Source organism: Cinclus cinclus, chromosome 7 (assembly GCF_963662255.1).
Source record: "Cinclus cinclus chromosome 7, bCinCin1.1, whole genome shotgun sequence".
Lineage (NCBI taxonomy): Eukaryota > Metazoa > Chordata > Aves > Passeriformes > Cinclidae > Cinclus > Cinclus cinclus.
The window spans coordinates 12,685,230-12,710,954 of NC_085052.1; the positions used below are offsets into that span (position 1 = coordinate 12,685,230).

General features: G+C 43.4%; 1 protein-coding gene across 3 annotated transcripts in view; it reads right to left on the bottom strand.

The window, feature by feature from the left end:
• SUFU (SUFU negative regulator of hedgehog signaling) overlaps positions 1-25,725 on the bottom strand; it is an 85,391-nt gene that overhangs the window by 13,444 nt on the left and 46,222 nt on the right. For 2 of the 3 annotated variants that reach the window (XM_062496086.1, XM_062496088.1), the window contains exons 5-10: positions 25,141-25,226; positions 23,021-23,093; positions 18,279-18,435; positions 16,669-16,780; positions 5,999-6,133; positions 4,397-4,535 (exon numbers count right to left, since the gene is read on the bottom strand). In XM_062496086.1, the coding sequence (XP_062352070.1) occupies positions 4,397-4,535; positions 5,999-6,133; positions 16,669-16,780; positions 18,279-18,435; positions 23,021-23,093; positions 25,141-25,226 (702 nt within the window). The remainder of the gene's footprint in view (positions 1-4,396; positions 4,536-5,998; positions 6,134-16,668; positions 16,781-18,278; positions 18,436-23,020; positions 23,094-25,140; positions 25,227-25,725) is intronic. The other variant, XM_062496087.1, reaches the window with a different exon arrangement.

Consider the following 25,725-nt stretch of genomic DNA (forward strand, 5'->3'; position numbering starts at 1 on the left):
CAGCTCCCAGGCTGAACCCCTGCCCCAAAGAAATCCTTTCTCCTGATCTACAAGAACAAACTTTTCTCTCTTCCTGAAACTGTTTCTGGTGTTCATCTGTGGAGCTGGAATGCCTGGCAAGCACTGAATTAATTACATTATTCACAGGATGACCAGACAAATGTTCTTCTGAACAGACATAGGAAAATGAGTGAAGTTGAATCTGGATGCCTACTTCTTGTGAGTGCCCATCTCAAAACTTGCAGATCCCTGTTTTCCAGTCCACTTAGTTCTGTGGAGCACAGAGGTATGCACAAGGGAATTCCTCCTGAACTCCTCTTGTTGCTGGGAACACAGATGAGACTTCAGGTCTTGAGCTGAGCATCCAGAAAATGAGGAACACAAAGCCACTTGCCAGGCGAGAACATTTTTAGCTTAGGACTCTGGAATAGCACTGAGAAAGAAAAGAGCAGTAGAGGCAGGAACAGTACCCAATTCTCCAGAGCAACATTTAACAGGCTTCACTGTAAGACTCCAGTGATTTTCCTGCAATTACCTGCCTCATTCATTACACTTTCCAATTTTAACAAATAAAAAATGTGGAAGTCCTATAGGCAAGAGTCTACTTTACTCCACGCTCCTGATTCATCCCCCAAACACGCTGAATCTCTGTGCAGTGAATGAGGCAGGCAAACTCTATTAAAAATATGTATGATTCTTCAATTGCATTGAAATGCAATTTCATGTGTAACAGGGGCAAGACTAAAGTGCAGAGATATTTCTTACATTATGTGTGCCAGATTTTACAGTTAATGAGGACTCCTTAACTATAGGTTTGTTTTTACTGTACTGTATTGGCTTGTATGTCAGAGTCTGCAGCAGTATCTGATGTGTAACATGTACGTTGCACATGATCAAAGACTTGAATGTCATCTTTTTGCCTAGAACAATGACTGCCTAAAGCATCAGGAGCACAAATTATCTAAAGGTAGAGTTAAACAAACCTCCTTCTCCCCTCTGGGGAGAGTAAGCAGTCCAGGTGAACAAGGCAGGAGGGGAGAACAGCCTGCTTTGTGCTAGACAGGCAGAGAGCTCCACATAAAAGCAGAGGAGCTTTGCAGAAGCATGTCCTGACTCCCATCACTGGAGACTTAATGATGGTAATTCCCAAAGGATGATGCACACTGACAGGCTTTGACACAAACTACCCCAGGATAATATTAATATGTATTAAAGGCTCAGGCAACTTTATTGGGACAGGCTTGATCAGTAACACATTTCAACAGAGCGTCTCTATCATCTGTTGGAACAAAAGTAAGGGAGGGAGAGAAAACACACGCAAAACCTCACCTTGCTTTGGGAATGTTTTAGAGACAAACAAGGTCAATCTGTGATGAACTGCACACTTGGCACAGCTCAGATGTTGGACCAAGAACCTTGGGCACTCCATCACAAATACGAATGTCACTGTGGGGCAGTTTATGTTGGAGTCTGTCTGCATGATCAGCATCCTTAACCCTCTAACATAGGGCCAGACACCTCCTGCACAGCCTTTCTCTGTGCATCTGGAACATCTACCCTTGGAAAGCAGAGGAGAGGTGCTTAGGAGGCAATGTGGGGGATCTGCAGTCACAGCACTGGGGGAAGGGGGAGTGGAAGAAAGAACTGCAGAAGCCTTTGATCATGTGTAATGTTAATTCAAGTGTTACACATCAGAGACTTTGCCACAGTAACTAGTATATAAACAGGAGTCTAGTGTTAACAAGGAGGACTTCTTGAATATGTTTGTACATTTCTGAGTTAAAGCAATTTCCCTATTCAACAATACGTGACACAGTGGAAGGAGTTCAGAAATAAAACAGCCTAACATGCTTAGACCTTTAATAGAATTTAGCTTCCTAGAATTAATTAAATGTTACTTAAATAAAAGAAAAATTCCAAGTACTTGGGAAAGGTGCCAATTTGACAGCTCTGAAGAATGAAATAATCTAATCATCCCCAGAGCACGGGCAGCAGCAGGACAGGCTTCCCCTACTAACATGCCTCAAACGTGACCTGGAAAGTCTTTTGATAGAAATGGGGCGTACAATCTCTCTGGTCTAAAGACTCCTCACTTTTTCTGCTGAGACTGCTAAAACGGTTCCCGCTGAGTACCAGCTGTGGTGGTGATACGGACACCTGTCTGATTGGAATGGTGCTGGGACCTGCCAAACTCCTGTCATCTGCTAACCCTCCACCGGAGCCCAGTCACTCCCAGCTCATTGCTCAGCCTGGGCAGTGGGGGCTGATAGACAGCAGCTCTCCAGCCTGTCCCACCTTCACACGTTCCACTCCAGCCCAAAAGATGCAAACAGGAGGTACTGTGTTTAATTTGCAGGTTTGGCCTCTCACTGCACCAAAGCTTAGACTCAAGAGAAGCCAGTCTCTGGCTGTTGCAGAGTTGAGGCTGGGATTTTTCAGGCTCTTATTTCTACCCTAAGATAAGGAAAAAGTCCCCAGGAGAAAAAGACTGCCACGTCTCCTCCACAGTTCTTCCATTTAAGTGTCTTTGCAACATGCCCCTGCATTGCAGTAATGTGCTTTCAACCACAAATTCTCCTTGGAGCTCCTTGCTGTGCCTGGGGTCCCAAGCAAGGGAGAAGGAAAATCCTCTCTGGTCCTTGCTGTGAAAGCTTATAGCAGGGCTTGCCAACTCAGCAGCCCAGGCTGCAATGGACTACACCAAACACAGCTCGCCGCCTTAGAAATTTTCTGCACCACAACTTCTTTTACTTCTGAAGCAAAGCCACATGAACCTCCCCCTCCCCTGCTCCCAACACCACAAGGAACGGCTGAGTACAGATCAAGTCTTCCATTGCATCCTAAGCCAAGATTCTTAGACACTCCCACATCTCACAACGGGTGCTACTCCTGTTGTCCCAGGCTGCCTTTAGCCTCCCCTCCTCCCCTCTTCAGCCTGTCCTCCTTTGTATTCAACACAGAACAGGGAAGGGGCCAGCAGCAGAGCTGGTTATGTCAGACAAGAGGATCCAATACATTGTGTAGGAGACAAGCAAGGGAGCTTGTTTCTCCCTACCATCTGAGCCAGCAATTCACCTTTCCATCCCTACTCCAAAAATCTTACACATTTTTCAGTACCAAAATAAGAGACATGAAAACAGCCAGGTTCATAAGGGTTAACATGTCTGAATGGTGACATAATTATTGCCGTTCTTCACTGTTTAGAGGTTACCTGACTACTCTACACATCAATATATTTCAAAATGTGATGTAAATGCAAACAAACACTCATGTTTGGAGTTAACACAGTCACAAGATTCCGTGTATCATGTGTTGGCAAGCACAGGAACCAACAGCAAATGACCCACCCTTAAACCTGACTCTTTGCTGTTAATCATTACGGGAACATTGCACTTTCCAGTCAGAACAATCAAATCATGCAGGCTCTTTGAAAATCCCTATATGAGATGGCTCTGGCCGAGATCAGCTCCTTTGTAAGTCATACAGATTCCAAGGTATGATGTCCTCCAGACATAGGAATGCAGGCTGCAGAATGCCTTGAAAACAAGTCATTGGAAGGCTAACTGCAACACTGCAATGCTGAAACAACCCCCTGTCTTCAAAACAGAAGGAGAGGCAGGAATGCCACAGTTAGAGTGAAGGCAGAGCCATACTGAGCACATAGTCCCTCAGAAATGAGCTTTTCTGCATTAACATATTCCCTCAAGATTTTTTTTTTCCACAATATGCTTATAACCATAAAGAAATTCAAGTGCTACACTGTCAGATCATTAGTGCATCACTGCTCTAGGGCTGACCCTCAACTCCAAGCAGATGGGGATTTTCCAGGGAAAATCTGTGACACCAGAAACATGTGGGTGCAAAAATGTGTGGGTTCTTCAAGCAACCACATGCTTTTGTCAAAGAATCAATAGAAAAGAGCTAAAACTGAAAGGCATTGCTCTCTATGCTGCTCTCCCATTAGGGATGATGTCAAACTGAGATCTTGGCTTTGCAGGATGACAGTCCCACAGCTTTCTAGCTCTTTCTGCCCTGGCTCCATTCTTGTTTAGGTCATTCCACTCTGCCTCCCCAAATTCCTTTCTGGAAGAAATCAAGAATAAACACAGCCTGTAAAGTGTTCACCGACTTCAGGAAATGGATACTACTGTATTCACATATGATTTCTGAATTTTCCAGTCAATTATCATTTTGAGTTCCACTAATATAAATAGCAACATTTCACCATTATCTTTTGAGGCCATAATTACTGCAAATATTGTGCAAGAGCTATGAGAGATGTTGCAGCAGAAAATACAGGTTTGTTACACTTTTAAACAACATAAGCCCTTAGCAAGATAAATTTTAGGTTGCGGTAAAGGAGGAAAGGGGAAAAACAGGAGGCAGGCTTTCTCACTTGTAACCAAGGTCCATGGGCTGCATAGGGGTGCTCCTCTGTAGCAAAGGCTCCTTCTACTCCTGTTGATACAAATGTGATTGCTGTATCTCCTGTAATACTTTTATATGTAAAGTGCCGTCCATGTAAGAGCCTTCCCCTGGGGAATGAAACACATGTGCATGAGTTGAGAGGGCGTGCGCAGCATTCAACACAACAATGGAGATACATCACTATTGCTTCTGCCATTAGCATGGGAAACTATTTTGAAAGCAGCAAATATTTATTTTTCAGGAATATAAGAATGATTTTCTCTAAATAAAAAGGTGATAAGCCTCCTTCTGGGGCAGGAAGCTACCCCTCATCTTCCCCCTTAATCTCAGGACCTTTTTACAGAGCTAGAATACATCTAAATCCCACTTCATGCTTATCCCCATGATGAGGAGCTGATGTATGTAAAGGCAGGGGACAGCCAATTTTCCAGCACGATGGAAACTAGAGAAGATAATCCAGACTCCATATTGTGTGGGAATGTGAAGATGCATTTCTAAGAAGGCTCATTGCTGTGACAATACCTAGTAATCAATTGCCCTGGTGCTTGACAAATGTCACCTGAATTACTTAAGCAAACACCTAGAAAACACACATTCACCACCATCTACAGTATTACTTCCCTTTTTTCATTCAATGCAAGAGAAAACCATGGCTCTGATATTTCAGCTCAGAGCATCTGTGACACCCATGCATGGCTTCTAACATGGAAGGAGGGAAGATTTCAGGTAGTACATTTAGTGCCTACCAGAGTTACAGTTGCTTGATGAGTTACCGCTGGTCAGATGAGCTGAGGTAACTGATCAGGACATACTATTCACACATTTGTGATGTAAAATAAAATATGTTTGTGTTAATTTTCCCATTGGTATCTCAACAGGCCCAGGCAAGTGTGCACCTGTTGTTGATAACTTTGATACTACCAACATGTAACTCATTAAAGTAAAGTAACTCAATCACCTACAATAATTTGTCTTGACACAGCAGTTCATCTTTATCTTAAGGACTAGAACATTTGCACAGGGATTTTTAAAAATAATGCTGGCTGAAATTATGGAAAACTAGAAGGCAGTGATATGCACAGACTGAACCTTCAAAAGACAATGTGTAGAGTATACACACAATGTGCTGTTCTTTCAGTCACATGACATAATTTGTCTAAAACCCACTCTTGTATGCATAAACGGATTGCAAACAGGTTTTGCACAACCATTTATCTGAGTCCATAAGTCAGAATGAATAACTTAAGGGATTTCTTTGACAGAGTGTGTTATGACATCCCTTCTTTATCACAGGGTTGATAGCATTAGACTAATAAAAAAAAACCTATACTAACCCTGTCCTGCTTCAGCACTCAAAAGACACTGGAGGACATAAAAAGAATGAGAAACAATCTTAACATTCTGAACACAGAATCATGCAAAGAATCATCTGTTTCTAATGTGTTTTGGCAAAAAAATCTAAGCTCTGGCCTTTACAGCCCCATTGCATGCATGTCTGTATGGTGAAACAATGCCACAAGGCAAAAGCAGCATGCTAGCACAGGCTGTGGAGGAAGATGGCTTAGCTCACCTTAGACAGAGGGGGATGAGTGCTCCGGACTCCTGGTTAAATTTCAGGTGCACGCTCTCCAGCTGCCTCGTGCGGATCAGCTCATGAGGAATGATGGCTGCTGAGCTCTCGCTTTCCAAACTGTCCTTACGGCTTCTAAGAGAACAGGCAAAATGCACATATTCAGGATTCCAGTACTGTGTGCTATTCTAAATGTAAATATTGAAAGATACAGGAAAAAACTGTTATGAAGAAAAGACACATCTGAGTTTTCACCACTCCTGCAGAGATACAGCCTCCCTCAGACTACTAGTCCCAGCATGCAGCTCTTCACCTTGATTTGACCTAGGATCTGAATTGATGCATATACATGGAGCATCCCTTCCCAGTATATAAAAAAAAAAACACCCTAATTTTCTGGAAAAAACTGCAGCAAAACTAAAGTCTCCAAAACTCCAAACACTACAAAATGGTTTGGAAGAATTACCAGGTGTATCCTCCCTCCTGCTATTACTTTATCTTTAGGATTTTTCAGGCAGCAGCCTGCAGGAAAGACCTGTCAAGTCCTTTGTGCCTTTTTTTGCACAGTTCAACCAAAAGGCTTTGAGAATCTCCTGGTTCCACCAGCATCAAGTGTGACAGCCAAAAGACAGACTCTCCACGTGACAATTAGGAGATTCACAGATTCTTTTCCCCTTTAAGTTGGGTTGCTTTAGGACAATGGTAGCTTTGCTTTCTTATTTCTTATTTTCTGCAAGACCGGCATATTCTGGAACTACAACACAGTTACGTTGTTACATGATTAGGAACTTTGCCAGACCAAATCCTCTAGATAATAAAATGATCTATCTCAAAATACTTGACTATAAGCATTTTATATGTTCAAAGAGCACCAACATGATCCCTTACTCGTCAGTCTGGAACAAAGAATAAAGGACAGGATGGGTTATGACTTTAATGGATGACATGTACTGATGAGAAGTGTCTGATAAGTGATTTATATTTTTGTCACCTGGCATTCCACAAGAATTTAATAGAGGTAAGACTTGGTTAAGATAGTTTCTACAGTACAGAAGTGGCAGAGAAGAGGGACAGGGAAAGCAGGAGGGCACTGACATTTCACATTGCAATGTACCTCCATTGTGCCACAAGAACACAAAGGTTAAACAAGGCTATCAAACTGTGGCTCCATTTGAGAACACTGTTAAAACAAGCCTGGATCCGTCCTCTATCCAAGCTGATCTGTCTTTAATGTACATCTGGAAATGATTGTAAAGAATCAGCTTCACACTCATGAGGTGACCTAGATGACACCTTTACTTGATTTTACCTTTGAGGGTTGTCCCAAAATTACACCCATCAACCACACACATAGCAGTGCAGTTGAGTGTGAATTCCAGTGCAGATCAGCTTGTTGCTCCTGCTGGGTCACCTAGTCCCAGGTGAGCCCTTCACCCATGCTGCTGAGCTGCCCACTCTGAAACAGCTAAATTCTGATATCTCATGGTCCAATCTGCCATACACTACATGGCCAGGTCAGAGACATACAGAATAAAGATACCAGAGCAGCTCAGCTCTCTGTGAGATAAAAACCATAAAACATTTTTTTTTCTTTAGCAACGCAAAAAAGTAGTAAAGGATCCAGCAGGGACATGGTAGGTCAGGATACAGTTTATGCACAGGGTGGGCTGATGGACTGGCAGTCAGCAGTGTGTCAGTTTAGTGGGTTAACCCTGAAGCAAAAACATAGCATGCTTTGTAGTCTATGTGTGGCACTTAAAGTTGTGTTTAATCTGCTTCAGCAAACATTTTATAGCTCTTTCTAGGTGGGGTCTTCAAAGAGTGGAGCAGGCCAGCATTTTTCAGGCTGATTACCTGAGAGGTGCAGTTACAGTTGATTAATGATCAGTTGACCTTAAGCTAAGCTTTGTCTCAACTTCCTTATCAGATCTTATATACACAGTGAGCTGTGGGAAAGTCAGCCTGTGGTCTACAGCTTCCAATCATTCATTTATCAGCCCCTACCAAAAGGGTCAGCCATTAGCAATGCATGATTTTCAAGCAGGCCAGAAACTTGCACTCCTAAATGTAGTTCCAGAGTTTAGACACTGTGGAGTGGATTAGGAGTTTTACAGCAATGTTACTGCTACAGACAAGAGACTGTGTGCTGCTCACCTGGACTGCCTAAGCATGCTAGGCATGGGGACATCCCAGAACAGCCTCACAGGTAATCCATGGTGATTAATCCCCACAGGTAATCCTCTGTCCAATTCAGCAGGACAGAGAGCTGCAGGACAGCTCCCCACACCCCTGGGCTCCAAATCCCTCTGAGCTGAAGGTGGGTTTTTAGGTTTCCACCATGCTAGCTAGTACAGCTGTGAGCACAATGGGGCTGCAGTCCGGAGGGGAAACAGCCTCCGGTTGTTAATGCAATAATAGGAATGACGACAATATTCTGGAGGCAAGGGGCAAAGCTTTCTGAGTCTTATTAAATCCAGCAAATGCTGTTTGTCATTACATGCTCAAGAGAAGATGTTGACTAATGTATAACTATCAAACGGAACTGTCACGACTTTACGGCTGTCAATAATTATGACTTCACATTAATAAGTAACCAGCCCTTCTGTCAAAAAGGTGAAGCAAAATGGTAGTTAATACTTTGAATGACATGAAAGGATTAATCTTTTGACAATTTTTTTTCCAAAATACTCATACTCTGTGTCTCTTGATTCCCTTCAGAGGAGCTCACGCAATTTCAGGGTGAAACTCCAATAGCAGAAACCAAGTAACCTTCTGTCCAAGGTAGACCTCTCTAAACAATAATTGTGTATTGTGGACTGCACAAAACACATCAGGAGACCACAGTGCCACCACTTTTTTTTCAGACTTGGAAAAATGCCGCATGACATGGGGACTAAGAAAGACCCATTAAAATTTTCTCTTTGAGATTGGAAATCCTTGTGCTGACCCTTCCAAAGGGTGAAGGGTCAGCAGGACCTCTAGGTTGTTATTAATAAAAAGCTCATGTCCTAACATACATTGCCATCCACAGCTTGTAGTTTTCAGACTCAGGGAAAAAAAGCAGAAAAACTTTGCTTTGTAACACTAACATCCCTGGTTTTATGACTGTCAGTTACCCGTAAGTCTTTGCTTCCTCCACCCCATCACCAAATAAATCAGCAGCAAGAGTCAGTGGAGTTTTACTTGTTATGACTAAGATCTAGCTGACTATCATGAAAAATGTTGCAAACTTTGTCTATTCCAGATTTAATACTTCGTCCAACCCCCACAAAAAAATTCATGTTTCTCAGTGGCCAGAAAAAACAACTCTGAAAAAGCCAGGGCTGCTGCATTAAGAAAGGCAGATTTAAATGGAAGCAGCATGCCGGAAATGCCCCAGTTTAAAGACTGCACATCTAGTGTTTTGTGAAACTGGAGGGGAGTTGGAGGAGATTAAAGCGCATTTCCCTCTGATTGGGAGCTTGTGGGAGGTGTAAACGTGGGCAGTTGTCAGATTAATTCTTTAGATGATTACATTCTTTTTGTTTCTTTAAAGCTGTTTGTAGTTGGGTTTGATGTCTCCTGTTCTGGGCAAGTGTATTGCTGCAGTTACCAAGGTGACTTTAGCTGACTTTCAACTATTTTTTCTAGCTTCAGTTTCTACCAGTAGTCTGCTTCTGGGTGGAGGAGAGAGGGAGGAAATTATGTTTGTTGTTTTTTTGTTGAGTCTCATGAATGCTGATTAACATGAACTTAACCAAAGCCATATTTGAATTTTTTTTCCTCTTTTTCTGAGAAAGAGACGGTGGTTAAGCCATTGTTAAGGTGTCCAGTGTGGCCTGCAGCTTCCCCAGATCTGTCAACGAGGGGGAAGGGCTTGAGGAGACTCCACGTCCCAGTGTGCTGGGCTCCTTCTTGATGTGAGAAGGCCACACGCTGGAACCTGTAGCCTCCCGGAGGCCCTCTCTTTGTATTAAAGATGAGGGTGGCTGCAACCTGCTTAATTTGATGCCAATTAGCAGCAGCCCGTGGGGATCCTGGAAAATTGCCAATACAATCACTGGGTTGCACAAAGTTTGGATGTCACCTCCTTATAAGTCATGTTTATAGCAACTCCTTCTCAAGCAACCACTGGCAGTTATTTTATGGGATTCAAGAATAACCAGGTTGATTGGATTAAGAAAGGTTTATTTATTCTTGCATTTGTGCTTTGCTTTATGATCAGAGCGCTTGATCTCACGGATCTGTCAAGGAAGGAAGTCTCAGTTCCCCTCCAAGCTCTGTTGCTGATATGGAGCATAATTTTGCTGCATTTCCAAGCTACCCTCCCAGGTAATGAAATCACAAAGGACATGCTGTTGGAATCTGGCCATGGCAGGGGCTCTTTCCAGGAGTGGGTGCCCATTGCCTCACCGAAGTTAGCTTCTGTCATTGCTCCTTGCTCCCTCCATATAAAATTCAGTACTGTGAGTTAGCAAATGCAAACCATCAGTGCAAGCTTGCACAGCTGGGAGAGAAAGGTTGGGCCACTTTTCCTTTCTTCCCCTGCTGCCCCCACCTTCCACTCCCCCTTCTTCCCTTTCCAACCGTGGCTATTTCAAACCTCCTCACTCCCTCATGAATATATGGTCAAATATCACTTAAGTGCCAACAATCTTCCAGTCTCTTTCCCACAGTTTCCCTGAAGGGCAAACCAGCAGCTGTGGGAAAGAGCCCTAAGCACCTTGGCACACAGAGTTACAGCACCCATCAGGAACACACAGGGGCAAGCGCAGAACTGGGGATGACATGGTTACACAGCTCCTGCTGTGGTCACACTGAGACAAGGCAACCTCAAGTGCTCAGACTTGGGTGCTCCTCAGCCTGGTTAAACAGGATGGTGACAATGTTCTGTGTGCATTTCCTGGCAGGGAAGGGCTGCTAGGACAACGCCAGTAGCAAGGATCTTCTTGCCACTCACAAAACTCTTTGGAAAGCTGTATAATAACCACTGTCAGAGCTTTCAGGGGCCAGACTGTTTCAGGACCTGCAGCTGGAGTGGAATTGAGAGATTTAGGCTGTGCCACTGGCATCCTGCAGACTCATGAGTAAAGTCAAACAAGTCTTTTATGCTTCAGGTTCCCTGTCTATAAAACTGAGACATTTTTCCATGTAGGGACATTGCAAGGATTAAGTCAATGTTTGCAAAGCACTTTTGGATTCTTAGATGGGGAAAGCTATGCAGAAGCGCAAATTATTAGCATGGTGACTGCTTTGTGCTTCTACTGACGCTGGTTTTCCAGACATTTACTTTTCTAGTTTGCAGCCTTGTCCCCAGCACTCAGTCTCACGCTGAGAGGCACTCCCTAAAGTATATTGCCTCCCTCCATTCAGCATTCCTGACTCAACCAGGACACCACTGAATGGCGACCTGATGAGAGAGCATGCCTAAATAAGCAGGACTGGATTGGAAACTTACTGCTTAGTGGTTGCAGAATCAAAAAACCTAGCCAGAACCAGACAACTTCAGAGAATGCTGAAATGCTCCTCTTTATGTAAAGTTTGCCTCCAAGAACTGAAGACAGGAAACCAGCTACAAAGACAACAGCTCCCCTCCGCCCAAGCAAAGCAGGATGAAAATCTAGTGCAAAGGGGAGAAGCAAAGTGCAGACTTGCCTCCAAGAAAATCCTACATTTTGGTATTACCATTAGAGCTTCCTCAGAAATGCTGCTGAGATGGAGCTTGTCAATGTGCATTAACCCAGTGCTGCTCCCTGACAGTAGATGTCCATATGCCCTATTTTCCAAGTCAGAGGAACTACAGCAGCAGTGCACTCCAGTCCTGGAAGCAATGCCACTATTACTCATGCACTCCATACCAGGCATGTGACAGTCTGGGGCTATCCCAGGAGGAATTCTGGAGTGACACAACTCCTCCCTCTTCCCACGAGGGAAGGGCAACCACCTGAGATGCTCAGAGTGCAGAGCTCCAGCAGGTCACTGCCAGGACAGTCCTGCCAGCCCCACCTGCCGGAGAGTTGTTCCCTACTCTCTTTGCCAGGAACCTGCCTTCATTTCCCTGCACAGCTGGAAACTGTTCAGGGCTCGATGGAATTAGCACATGGCTACAGGGCTACCATATGTTCAGGTTTCCCTAGATTCAACCTGTCTTTCTGTCTAGAAATTGAATGCAGGTGGGACTTGAGGTCTCTGTGGGTCCCTGGACAAATGACCACCATACATAAGGGACCAGCATGACTACCTGGGAAATCCCAGAAAGAAATACAAGAGTCAGGCATGTGAACCACACCATTCAATCCTTCTTGAGAAGGGGGAAAGTTATAAATAGCAGAGACATGATGGAAAAGCCTTATCAAAGTAGTACAGATTTGAGAGACCCTTTTCTATCACTCAAACCTCATGTTCAGACACTGGGGTGTGCGTGGGCAATACCTGAATTCTGGCACAATGAAATGCAACAATTACAGATAATTTTAGCTTCAACACATGGAGTAATTTGGTGCTCTAGCCCTAGGTTTCTACTCCATGCCTCAACTCACAGAAGAACAGTCTGAGTCAGCCAAGAGGCAGAAAAACATCAATTTCAGCAATGCTGTATGATCAAGGAGGCCCTTGAGGGGTGGAAAAGGTCAAGAATTCCCCTATCCCAAAGCTGGCTCTCACTGCAACTGTGGCAAATTAGCTCTGCCGTCCTAATCTGTAATGTGGAGATAGTACTCACCTACTGCACAGGAGAGCACAGAGCTAATTACCAGGGACAACCAAAGACTCAACCCCAGAAATTATTACATCAAGAAATTAAATAGCAATCGAAGCAAAACTCCACAAGTGTCACTGAACTTTTGACATCTGGAGTTTCCAGCCTACTGAGGGCTTGACAGCAGCAGTCTTCAGTCTGACATTTAAACATCCCCTACGGGTAACAGCCCTCTGTATCCAACAAGAGCCAATGTGCACAATTCAGGAGACTGGGAGCCTTGCCTTTCTGTGTATCTCAGCAGCACCTACTAAGCTGATGGGGTCCTAAGAAACAAATAACGCACCACTGAAACACACACTGGTATTCATATATGTATTATTTTTCCAAGTGGTAATTGAGAATATTCAGTTACCTATGTTCAAAATGATTAGTCATGTTTTCAAAGATTACTTCACATGTTCTTTTGTTAATACGCACGAACTGATTTAATGGCTGCTTGTGAACTAAGCCAACAGTCATTTTGAGAAACAGATGTCCAATGCAGTTTTAGGCTTTAAGTGTGCTTTTATTCATATCCTTAGGAGAAAAAGGGCTACACAGTCTATGGTAATAACACTAATGAATCAAAGTACTACAGCTGCCCAGCAGGGTTTTGACAGAAACCAGCTTTTTCTCAAAGGAACTTTTTTTTAGGACTCTGGGACAGTGAACAACTGCTAATATGCATGCTTAACATGTAAGTATGTGCTTTGCTGGGGCCAAAACACTGAATCAAGCCCTATCTGCAACAAAATGAGTTTTTTGCATAAGCACTGAAAACTGTAACTATACAAAAGACTGGTTAATCTATACGGAATCTGGATCCTCTACATTTTATACAAATAAATATTCAAAAGTTTGAGTGTTTCTGATACTATTTGTGATGCTGAATGCAGAACAAGTTGTCTGCTTTAAACCTTGATAGATTTTTGTGTGTGGGTGGTAGGGTTAGGATAAAAGAAAGGGAAGAAAGCTACTAGGAAATCGGTTGGTGGTTGCAAGTCCATGATAAATAAACAGCACATTCCTCTTCTGCACAAAGCCCTTAGAGTCTATGTCAGACTTTAACATCCTACTGTCAGTTGGGTGCAAATTTGACAGCCTGGGGTTCTGCAGTGCTCCCTATGGAAAGCAGATTTGAAACAATTTGCCATATCCCAAGACAGTGTTTCTGTCAAGTTCCTAAAGAGCTTCTAATGCACCAGTTATTCACAGGACCCTTGCAAAGAACCACAGGTTTGATATTTTATGATCTGGTGTGTACAGTGCAGGATATGATTACACATAAGCCTGCTTCCCATTAGCCAGCACCTCATAATCATTAACATATTTATCCTTGTGGTGCCTCAAGAAGATGACATTGTTATTAGTCCCATTTTATAGATTCAGAACTGAAGCTCAATAGCTAAATGACTTGCCTTTGATTATACAAGATTTACAATGAAGGACAAACCTGAGTCCCAGCCCTACAAGGCCCAAGCAATGCAAGCGAGGATTGCACCAGAAGGACTAGATCTATGTACAGAATTGTCCTTCATCTCAGGTGCTCAGAAGTCCTATGAAAGAGTTATATCTGCACTGGGTTTGTGCCTTTTGTGTCTCAGCCTTTAGCCCTGCAGGTACCTGGAGGGAGCATGGATGTAGTTACATCAATGCATGCAAAAGTGAGCTCCTAAGTTACATTCCTGTGCAGCAGCTGGAGATGAGTCTCTATATCATGCTCTTGTACTTACTGCACATTGAGCAATTTTGCTGAAATGCATGAGACATGCTGAGACAGTGTACTGAGGAAGGCAGAGACATAACATGATCTTCCTCTTCTGCTTCATCTATACCACACTGTTCTGGAAAATGTGTTGACTGATCAGTTTTAGCCACAGTAAGGGTAATCATCAGGTCTGACTTAAATACTAGTTAGTCAGAGGTTGTAAGCAAACACTGCTTTCCAGCACAAACCACCCCTTTTGGGATGGTCAATGCATTGAACATGTCCCATTGTATCTGCTACATGGAGAGGAGAAGCCACTGCACAAGGAACTCCTCTCAAAGCAGCTAGTAAGATAGAGGAAAAAACTATTAGGACACACTGCTGTTTTAAACTGACATTTCCTCTATCACTCCAATAGTATCACCACAGTAACACAGCTGATAGCTGTCTTTCCTTAACTGAAGTGCTTATGGAGAAGCAGACTATCAGTTTCCCCAGTGGTAACCATAGACTTCAGATAAATGTATTGACCTCTGAGGTGGCAAACATTGGGAACCAGCCATTCCTACCACTCAGGCTTCAGGCAGGGTGGGTGTGCAGCTGCTGCAAGTAAGAGATTTGCAACAAAGAGCACTACCATAGATGCAAGGGTCTGAATGTAACCTGCCTTCCTCTGTCTCAGAACAGTTAAAAACCCAGGTAAATATTTGTGTGCTTCATCTTAGACCTCTGCTAACCTTTCACCACTCTGTTTCAAATGTATCTCTGTTTATCTCACCCTGAATAACATAAAGCTCTCTTATCTAAGCAGTAAATGCCTCTCAACATGAAGGCTTACCCATCAGCTGCCTCCTTGACCTGATGTGCACCCAAAATGTTTGTGGTCACCCCCAACCACTTGAGCTTACACTGGACATTGCAGATGCATGCAGGAGCCCAGCATCTGTGAGAAATCCTGCCCAGTACTTTTGACCTCTCCAAGGCTGGGTGTGATTTGTGCAAATCACATGGTATAATTTTATATATTTTCAGTGGGGCCAGTGGAACCAACCAATGGTCCAATGTGACCAACCTGCAGGCAGAGAAATACTACTCAAAACCTGAGTCAGATCAGAATTTGACTCCATGTAATTACTATATGGCAAAAGTAAGATTATTCCTAAAGCAATAATAAAGTGAGATTTTTTTTAATATAAGTACCTATATCTCATATTACATATTAGCAAAAAGCATCAGCAATTGACACATAATACTTCCCTCAAAGGATTAGGCAACTCATAAACATTCATATATGAGGCAAATCAGAAGTCACCCACAAAATGGAACACGAAAGGACAAGAAGAAATATTTTTCTCATGAAATGTTTGAATCAAGAATGAAGAAGGAATTGGAACAGACCAGGGTGCTGTCCCAGCATGGCACTACAGGGAAGCACTGATTTCATGATGATCTTTACTCCTGAAAGCAGAAGGCACAGATCATCAGAGATTAAGAAACCAAAGGAAATACCAAGAAGACTGCAGCAAAGATGCATGTCTTTCTGTATAATTTAGATGAAAACATTAAAATTGACGGGGAGACACTGAACTAGCACCTGAAGTCCAAGAGGGAAGGGGAGAAGCCCAGAAAGACAGAAGTGCAGATACTACAGATGGCTTGAAACCACAGGTAATTTCCTATCGATTCACTTAAGTAAAAAGTTAGAAGAGTTGTGAGCCACCCTAGTCCCACTTAAATCACCCGTTAAGACTACTGCTGTTAGAGACCCAGGTGTTATTGGCATGCAATTACTGACAGAACCCACCTGTTTTAACAAGGCAAGATCAAAGTCACTCAGAAAGAAAAATCATCAACATTTTAACCAAAAGGTTTGTAATTATGAGCTTGAAAACAAAATACTCAGGAAAAAATACCAGCAGTCATCTATGCCATCTCTACTGATACCATAGCACTTTTCAGCACAGTACTTTTTACAGGGATCAGTCCAGTCTGAATTCAAATACCAAAGACCATCAACAGCAGGTTCTACAGAACAGTCAGATCCACTCTGCATTAGCCCTCCTCAGTACGAGCCCATTTATCCAACCTGAACAACTCTTCTCTATCCTTACACTTCACAAGTATTCACTGCCAGCTTTCCTCCCCCCTTGCCAAATCTTTTCCCACCCAGTTTTAACTTTGTTTTTCATGCTGAGCTCTTTAGCCTCCCTCTGCCACCATGTGAATGTGCAGGGTGAAACTCACGGTGCTCGGTCGAGGTTCAACCCATTCTGTCTTTGTGTATTGATTGGAGGTAGGACAGGTTTGCTGTTAATCTCGAGCCCTCTCCGCAAAGTCTCCCTGATTTGCTCTGTATCTGCAAAGAGAATTTTTTGCAAAATTATATAGAATCCCCAGAAAGAACAGACACAAATAGATATCAGGTGTGTTTCATCTAAACTCTTACCTTTCAGAAAGAAGTGGAGAAATGTTATGGGGTAACACTTAACTACACTTCCTGAACATCCTTAGGAGTTATTTCACTTTATAACATCAGCTTGAATTCCCTTGTTTGGGCTTCATTGTTATGTCAGGCAAGGAGAGCTGGAATCTTTGGTACTGAGTCCTCCTGATGAAGAAATTCTGAGTAGTTTTGTCAAATTTGCATAAATGAGGTGTTTGTTGGTTCTGTAACTCTCATAGAACCTCCCGGCACTTCCAAGTCTTTGTACTGGAAATCACTTTTCTCATTAGGCATGACAGGAATTTGTTCCTTTCCTAAACTAATGTATGAAGGTTTCCAAGATTTTAGCAACTGGCTTTGGAAATCTGTTGATTAATTTACAACAAGATTCACAAAGGGAGGGATTTTTAAGGGTTGCAGGGCAACCTTTAGCCTCAAGCTCACATCTGAAAATAAGCTGCAAATTATGCAGTTCAGATGCAGTCTTTTTACTTCTGCCTTTTTCTGAAATATCTACTGGCCAAATACTTTCAGTAGGAAGCTTTCCTGCCTTTCTTAGAAGTTTCCTCATCTGTTTTTGAGAAATGTGAGAATTAGGTAAAGAACCCCAAATTATTTCAAAATCTTTTGAAGGATATACAAATTTCATCATGTATACCTCTCTTGGGCTTTTCATTTCAAGGCTGAGGCAAAACAGCCTTTTTAGATCCGCTGCAGTTCAAAATATTTGCACAGAAGCCAGAAGAAATGCTGTATGCATTTAACTACTTTTTACCATGGATTTAAGAAGACGTAAGACGCCATTCCTGTAGAAACCATTGTTAATTCCAGGAAATCTCAAGCCCTCAAATTTTATGGTGCTTCACCCATTTGAAAGGTAATGTGCATAATTTCTAGGCTGTGTAATGGCTATGGCATCTCTACCCTGAGAAAGCATCTCACTGTAAAGAGGAACTGCATGTTTTTTTAATTCTTCTTTCCATAGTTCTGTAGCGGCACAAATTCCTTGAGTTCAGCTGCAGCAATGTGCAGCATCAGTTCAACTTGCCTCCCAAGAAGGGATAATGTTAATAAGGAAACACAGCCTGGGAAAATGAAATTGCTTCACCTTGCAGGTGTTTACAGTCCTGGTTTCAGCAGGTGCTCAGTTTAACTTTGGAGATTCAGACTGCAATTTGCCTAAAAACTGAAAGGAACATTTAGACAAAATAATGACAAGAGCTTTTTTCCTTTCTCCTTCCTTCTTCAAAGAGGCCAAAATCCATTTTGCTGCCCTGAGACATACCAAACCTCTCAACGGCTGTGGAGTTTGTTATGAACACGAAGATGCAGCATGACTCAGTGCACTGCCCAGACCCACCAGAAGAGAAGCTGAAAGGCCATGACAGTGACTTGGCCCAGGACCTCTTACCTTTCCCAGAGAGCCGCCGAGGCTGGGTTCCAATGCAAATGCTTCTGCTGTCTTCATCATCCTCTGGTGGTCGGCTCAGGTCATCCCAGGCACATTTGGCACTCACTCCACTCAGGTTTGAGCCATCTGTCTCAATCCCTTTGTCGACTCTCTCCTGCTTGAAAAGATTCAAAACACCAAGACTTTTTTTGAGCGTAGCTTGAGCCTGAGTTGGAACCCACCACAGTGCAGCCCAATCTTCAGCTGCTCCTTCAGATCTTTTGTGGATAATTTCTACTCTCTGGACCCTGTGCACTGCTGTGTCAGTGAACAGAAACTGCACATTGAGCCAAATCAGGAAGCCACTCTGAACTAAACAAACCTTTTCCATAGCAAGTTGGTCTGAAATCCCACTCTGTCCCACTGCTTCACTAAATTGCCCTGGCAGGCACAAAGCAGGGAGAGAGAAAGGTGAAAATCAATGGCCTGGGGCGTTCAGGATTGCTTCTTTCAGCATTAGCACTGATTTACACCAACTTGACATATTTAAGACATGAAGCACAGCTTGGCAGTCGATCTCTTATATGTTACCTTAGTGATAACAAACCCCTGAATAACTAAAGTTCTCTTTTCCAACCCTACCAAAGAGTCCCACAATGAAAACAGCTCATGGAGAGACTCATTCACACAGGTTCTTAATTTGCAAACTGCCTAGATCACTGCTTTCCAATGTGCTGGTGTCCCATAAAGGACAAACATGCAAGTTTGCACGTGCAAGGAGACACGGGTCTGTTCCCAATGTTAAAGCTTTTGCATAGCTTTCTCTATTGGCAAATAAACAAACCCCCTCCCTTGCAAACTGGACTTTCCAAGCATGTAACCAGTGTTTGGGTCTCAGAAGGTGTCACACACCAATCATAAGCAGCTGGATGCTCTCAGGCACCAGGCATTTTTTCAAGGACATATGCATATGTTGCCAGCAAGACTGCACAAAGCTACAGCCAAAACTAAAGGAAGTTCCACCTTCTTGGACATGGGCATCAGTCTGAATTTCCACCTGTGACCCACAAGGGGGTAATGTTGAGCTGAACAAACTCGAGGCTGTGCTACACCGAGGAAGGGCTGGCATCTCTTCCCTGGCATCAAACCAGCCAGGCTCGCTTCCCCCTTTTCTGAAGAGGTGTTGCCTCTGGTACTGCTCAGTGGCATCACAAGACCTGCATCTCTCTGCATACGTCTGAGTCACCTCAAAAGGCAGGCTGTCCTAAGAAACTTCGAAGATTTGAGGAGAGAGCAGGGTGGTGTTTTACACAATGAGAGAGGCTCTCTCCACCATCTAAGTACCCTCTGCATTAACACTGCCACTGAAGATGAGAGACTGTGCGAACATTTTGCTCTTTGCAAAATCAGTCCCCAAGAAACAGTTTCCAGACTAAACCCATATATGTCTCTCCCCGCTTTTGCCCAGCTGAGCATGCTGCACCCTGGGAAGGGCATTGCCTGTTCTTGTGACCATTCAAGAGAGGATTTGAGCAGCTCAAAGATAAGCACAAGCATTCAGGGTGTGGTTGCACAGCGGTTTAAGTTGATGTAATTTGCAATGACTGCAGTCCCACCCTCCTCCATGTGTTCCTACCCCTTCCCTTGAGCCAACTATTTTTTTTTTTTTTCATCTGGATCGCCTCCCAAAACCCACTCTTTGGCCCAAAAGTTGAGGTGGGAGCCTGCGGCTGAGTGCAGGACCAGAGCAGTCTTGACTTAGACTTAAGCATTCAAGAGACTGCCTTTATTCTGTCTTTGTCCCCTTGTTAGGACCTTCCTCCAGCGTCAGGGGAAACTGGCTTCTTGAAAACGTAATAGGAAAATCTGAGAAATAATAAATCTGCTGTGATTTTCTTTTGTTTTATCCTAAACATAAAATTAGTTGTGTCACCCAGAAATAGAAGCTGTGGGAAAAGAAATAAAAATACATCCGTTCCTACATATGCAGACAATGCTCTAAGTGAGATTCAGCATGTGGCTCCTTTGGGAACCCTCCACGGTGCTCTGCGAGGACCCAAATGAGCTGGCGTGGGGAGGTGTAACTTGTCAGTGAAGTTATTTTTTATCCCAGTCATTGGGGAATCATGGGAGAACCACCAAACCTGCTCTTGAGCAGGGAGGAGAGGCCAGAGGGCTGTGAGGCTCTGGTGGGATCTGCTCCCCCATCCCTGCAGCCAGGGCCCCACTCCCAGCCAGACCCTGCGGACAGAGTGCAGAGCCTCAGGGAGGGGGAAAGGACTCTCATCTGCAGCTCAGCTGGCTTGCAGAGCACTTCCTCAGGGGAAGAAGTGCTGCTCTGCTAGCGTCCCTTGGAGATCATGGGGAGCTGATGGAAACGAGCTGGCTAAAGACAGCCTAATTTGCATGCCTGTTTCATAATGTTTGCAAGTATTGATGTTTAAGGGGGAAAAGTCCAAAAAACCCCAACGAGGGTAGACTCATAGCTCTGGCAATGCACAGTTCTACCCCACCTTTAGCCAGAAAAGATTTGCCTGGTCTGAGGGGCTGCTCTTCCTCCCTTGAAAGGGCAGCTTGAACAGGAGGTTGGAGGAGCCCAGGGCAAAGGAGGTTCAGCTCTTTCCTTCCTCAAAGAAAGGATATTTCTGTCCCATTTTCCTCTCAGCATGTGGGAGGGATGCTCTGAGGCTCTAAGTCATTGATCCCTTTTTAAACGAGCCAGAGCACTGCAGTGTGACCTGCAGAGCAGCAACCACAACTCAGGAAATTCAAATCAGCTTTATTCTCTTCTGAGATATCTGCTAAACAGAAGCAAAGCACTGAGAATCAGCAGAGAGCTGGGGACCAACAGGAATTGTTTGACAGTGCTGCCAGGGAAATCTGAATGGCCTACAGGGAAGCCTGGCTGAACAGAAAACAACCAGCGTTGCCACAGCGTTAATTGCCGACATCCTGGGATGACATCTTAGTTGGGATCCATTCTCAGCAACTTCGAACAGAAAGTACAGCTGCTGCTGCCAGGGCTGGGTTTAGGCCTCAACCAATTCCCACAAGAGACAATGCAGCCTCCAAACAAGCTCTGCCTGCTTCCCAGGCAGACAACATGTTTGCTGGCTCCCAGGAAAGTTGTCCAGTTTCTCGGCCTGTTCCCTTCCCTCTTCCACTGCTGCCTTCCTGGTCTCACACACCCTCTACCAACACCAAGAAAATGACATTTCATCCTTTCCCCACTAATTAGAGCAGGAGGCACATGACAGGGCTGAAGCCAGCCTGGCACAGCCTTACTCCCTGCACTCAGCAGAGGCTGTCTGTGGGACTTGGGGGCGGATTTTGCTCTATGAATCCCTGGGGGCTGTGGCAGCTGAGCAGGAGGGAGGTGTGCACACACACACCTGCCCATATGCACTTCTGCAAGGGCAAGAGAGAACAGAAACAGGAATGTGTTCCATGTGAGGAAGTCTGGAAGGACCACAGACATAGCAGCTTTCAGCAGCAGGACACACTGGTGAGGCAGAAGTACTCTTTTATTTGCCTTAACTTGCCTTGCCTGACTCAGATTCCAGTAAGCTGAGCTATTTTTCATTTACAGTAAACTGAAGAAAACCCTGTTATCATTAGGAATCACCAGTGTGCAGACAACAGAAACACCTCTCCAGGAGGGGAGAGGGCAAGGTTCTGGAAAGTCTAAAAACTTTATGGGACTTTCAGTTTTATTAGCTCCCACACTGTGGGACATTTATGGAACATTTTTTTTGTATTTCTCAGGTTGGGGTTATTTTAGATGAACAAATCCTTAAAACCAGTAAAAGTAGATTTTGGTTTTGTTCTTAAGCTTTCAAAGTAAAAGATGCTGGGAGGAAACTGAGAATAATCAGATACAGACATGCAGACCATAAGCAAATGCTTGTACAAAACATGCACATTTGCACGTGCCCTACCAGGCTGAGCCATAAGTTCTCTGTTAAAGGCAAACACTCAGTGATTCACTGAAACACGGCCAACACCACACTGGATTTGTTGGGGACCCATGCACCCCAGTACCATGTACTCCAGCTCTGCTGAAGGGATTGCAGAACTGTCTCCCAAATGCACGGATCAGGAGAAGTCCACAGTACAGTAACCTCTCCATAGAGGTTCTATTCTTATCTTTAAATTTCAGAAATTAAATTCAGCTCTGAAGATAAAGGTTTAATATATCTTCCAGCATGGATTATTAATAACTGCATGTGGTACTTTTGGGTTTCCATCATTTCTCAGTCCACACTAACTACTTGACCTCAAGGGATATCCTACAGGAATGAGCTACACTGCCACATCTGCCACATTTGCTGTGAAAAAATAGTTCTTAGTTGGTTTTGAGTTTTCTGCATGTTATATCTCCTTACACTTGCATATAAAAGGAAGGAGGAATGTCCTGGTGTACCATTCCTAAATAATGTATTATTCTATGTCTTTAACATTTTTTCCTCCTTTCTAAAACATCCAGTCCAAATCTTACCAATTTTTCTCATATGAGATATTACATTTGCCTGGTCTCCCTTCCTATATTTCTTCCTAGAGCTACCATTTACCTGGGGCTGGAAATGTCCCTCTTGAACCAACCTCCAAGAGAGCAAAGAGTTTCTAAGACTTTTCCAGGATTATGACAAACATTGAAAAGATCCAAGCACCTTTACAGAAAATATTTGAACTGTTGTGTAACAGTAAACCAATTCTCCTTGGCTACTACAAGAGACACGACATTTTACAAACTAAAGACATACTTGCAGATGTGGGTCAATCTCAAATATGGTTTCTCCTCTTCGCATGTCTGTTATCAACCAGGGGCCTCCAGCTCTACAAAGAAAGACAGGTAATGAACCAAACAAGCTTTTAATTAGAACTCCCCAGCAGGGTCCTCAGAGTGGACCCGCACTGTACAGAAGCACAAGATAAGGGTTTAAAATAAGCCCAGAAACCCCTCTATGTTGTGTATACACCCCACAGCATGCATTTTCTCTTTATATTTTCCAAAAAAATAAATAATAAAAGCCCTCCATGACCTAGGTGTTAATCTACTCAGTGTCTGGCACCACCCAGACGTGCAGAGCAGTCAAGACTGACACAGGTTGTTATCCCCTGTGCAGGCCTCCTTGCTCACACAAGATTGAGACAGGTTTTAATCTTACAGGAAACAAACTGGGACTGAGAAGGCCAGTGTAGCCTGAATCAAAGAAAGACGGGCAAGGCATGGAGTCAAGATTTACTCCTATATTACATACCTAAGAATAGAGCAGGGCCCCAGTGGGACTGCACTTTTTGCCAAGATTGGCAGTCATGTTCAGTACCACAAAGAACTTATTGCTCTGATAAGCACTATCACAACAGACATTTTGCTCAGTTGGTACTTAATGGCCAAGTACTCAGATGGTTCAGGAAAATCTTTGTTATCATTAGCAATAAAAATCAGAGGGCTCAAGGTGTTTCCTAACAAAGGTGATAGAAAACAGATTACTGTGAAGATTAAATACTCAGAGACTTCGCTTTGGGTTACAGTGCAGCCAGACTGCAGAAGTCAGCCTCAGATAGTGCTTTTCATTTGAAGTAAAAACTGAAGTCTTTTGGACTGCCATAAAAAAATTTATTTCTTTCATGAGATACTTTTTTTATTGCAGTCAAAAGCCCCCTCCTCTGGCCTAGTTTGTGTTAGCCTCCTAAAACACTTATGAGTGGGAGCAAAAAAAGTTAATATTTTACAGGTTTTCAGATGCATGGATAGCCACTTGTTTTTTCACATCACTTTGGAAGCTGTGAATTATTAACTGCAGGGGTGTGACCTGCCTCAGTTCCTCACTGGGGCGCAGAGATTTTTACCCTGGTTCCACATCAGTGGTTTAGTAGTTTGCAGCTTTGCCTTCAAATCATTCTCCATTTTTTCCTTGGAAAGGTGTTTAAATCACAGCACAGAAGCCAAAAACCAACATGAGAACACATTGAGGAGAGAGGTGCTGTATCTGTATTGACTTAGAGGAGCTAAGAGAGCTGGAGGCAGTGTTTATTGTCTCAGGGACCCAGAAACAAAGCTTGCAGCTGGATAAATTCACTCTACTCTAGGGCATTTGCATGAATTATCTGCACTTGTGCCTAAAAGGGAGAAGTTCAAGTTAAAGAAGTCCAGCTCTTCGAAATAATCAATCAATTCAAGTCTATTATTGTGACACTAGAGAGTGCAATATTGTGCCCAGAAACAAATAGTCAGAACTATTTTCCTTTAAAAAGTAATCTTTTGAGTTACAATCACATGTCAATAACTTCCCCTGAATTTTAAAATGTTTAAACAAAATACCTGCAAGCCAAAAAGATTTTACTGCACCCTGGCAGCAAACAAAGCATCAACATATCATTTGCCATTTTAAACCCATCTCTTCCTCAACCCAGCATCATTGTTATTTCTCCCGTGGCAAAAAAATGAACATCACTTTCATGAAGGCTTCTCCTGCTGCAAACTGGCCCACTAAGAGTGGGCCAAATTTGAGAATGACTTTCTCACTTTCAGACAGCTCTGTATGCCAGACCCTCTCCTTCCTTTCTTTGAACTAAACAGCAAGGTCACCAGTAACAGTTATCCCAGGAAGAACCAATGAGAAAACCCTGCAGGCATAAGAGGAAGGAAATTAAGCTTTCAAGACCTCATTCTCTTTCACCCTGAACATGTGGACTTGCACATGCATTAATTTGCCATCTAAGTGTCTGTGCGTGAGAACAGATTTGCAATGAATTCCCATCTCTTGCTACAGCACAGATTAAATAAATTCCATCAGCAAGTTAAAGATTGCTAATAAAAATAAACAGCTGAATTGTTGTCTATGGAAATGCTCCCCTTATGGGTTATATGACCACTTACACTGGGACAGTCCGAAGCAGTTCCAAGATCCCTTGACCATTCCACTGCTGAGCTGCATGCAGTTCCTCAGTGCAAACCCCAACAATCTGTAATAAATAACAAAAAAGATACTAAACTGGGTGGGAACCATGGAAGAACTGTGGAGTAAATGTGCCACGTGGTACTGGATCAAACAGTGCAGATACAGAGAAGCACCATTTCTATAATCTAACTAGATATGCCAGGACAAATGAAGTCTGAGACAACAGTGGGATCCCACAAGACCTTGTTCTCTCTCTACACTTACCATGTGAAGCACCCTGGTCATGTAACATTTAATCTTGTAAAGAGTGTGTGAATTTAACAATGAGGAGGGTGTGGTGATAAATCAGTGTTTATACACTAGTCTGCTTGATTTTTCAATCAAGTCCACAAAGACAGGACAGAGCAAGACAGGTTAGAGTCTGAGCACATACAAACACTGCTGTCAACTGATTGCTAGGGGCAAATGCAATACTGCACAAGCAACCTCAACCAGGCGAGGGACTTGCCGCCACATGGGATTGCTTTGGTGCTCATAAAATCCTTGACCAACTCAGTTTGCTG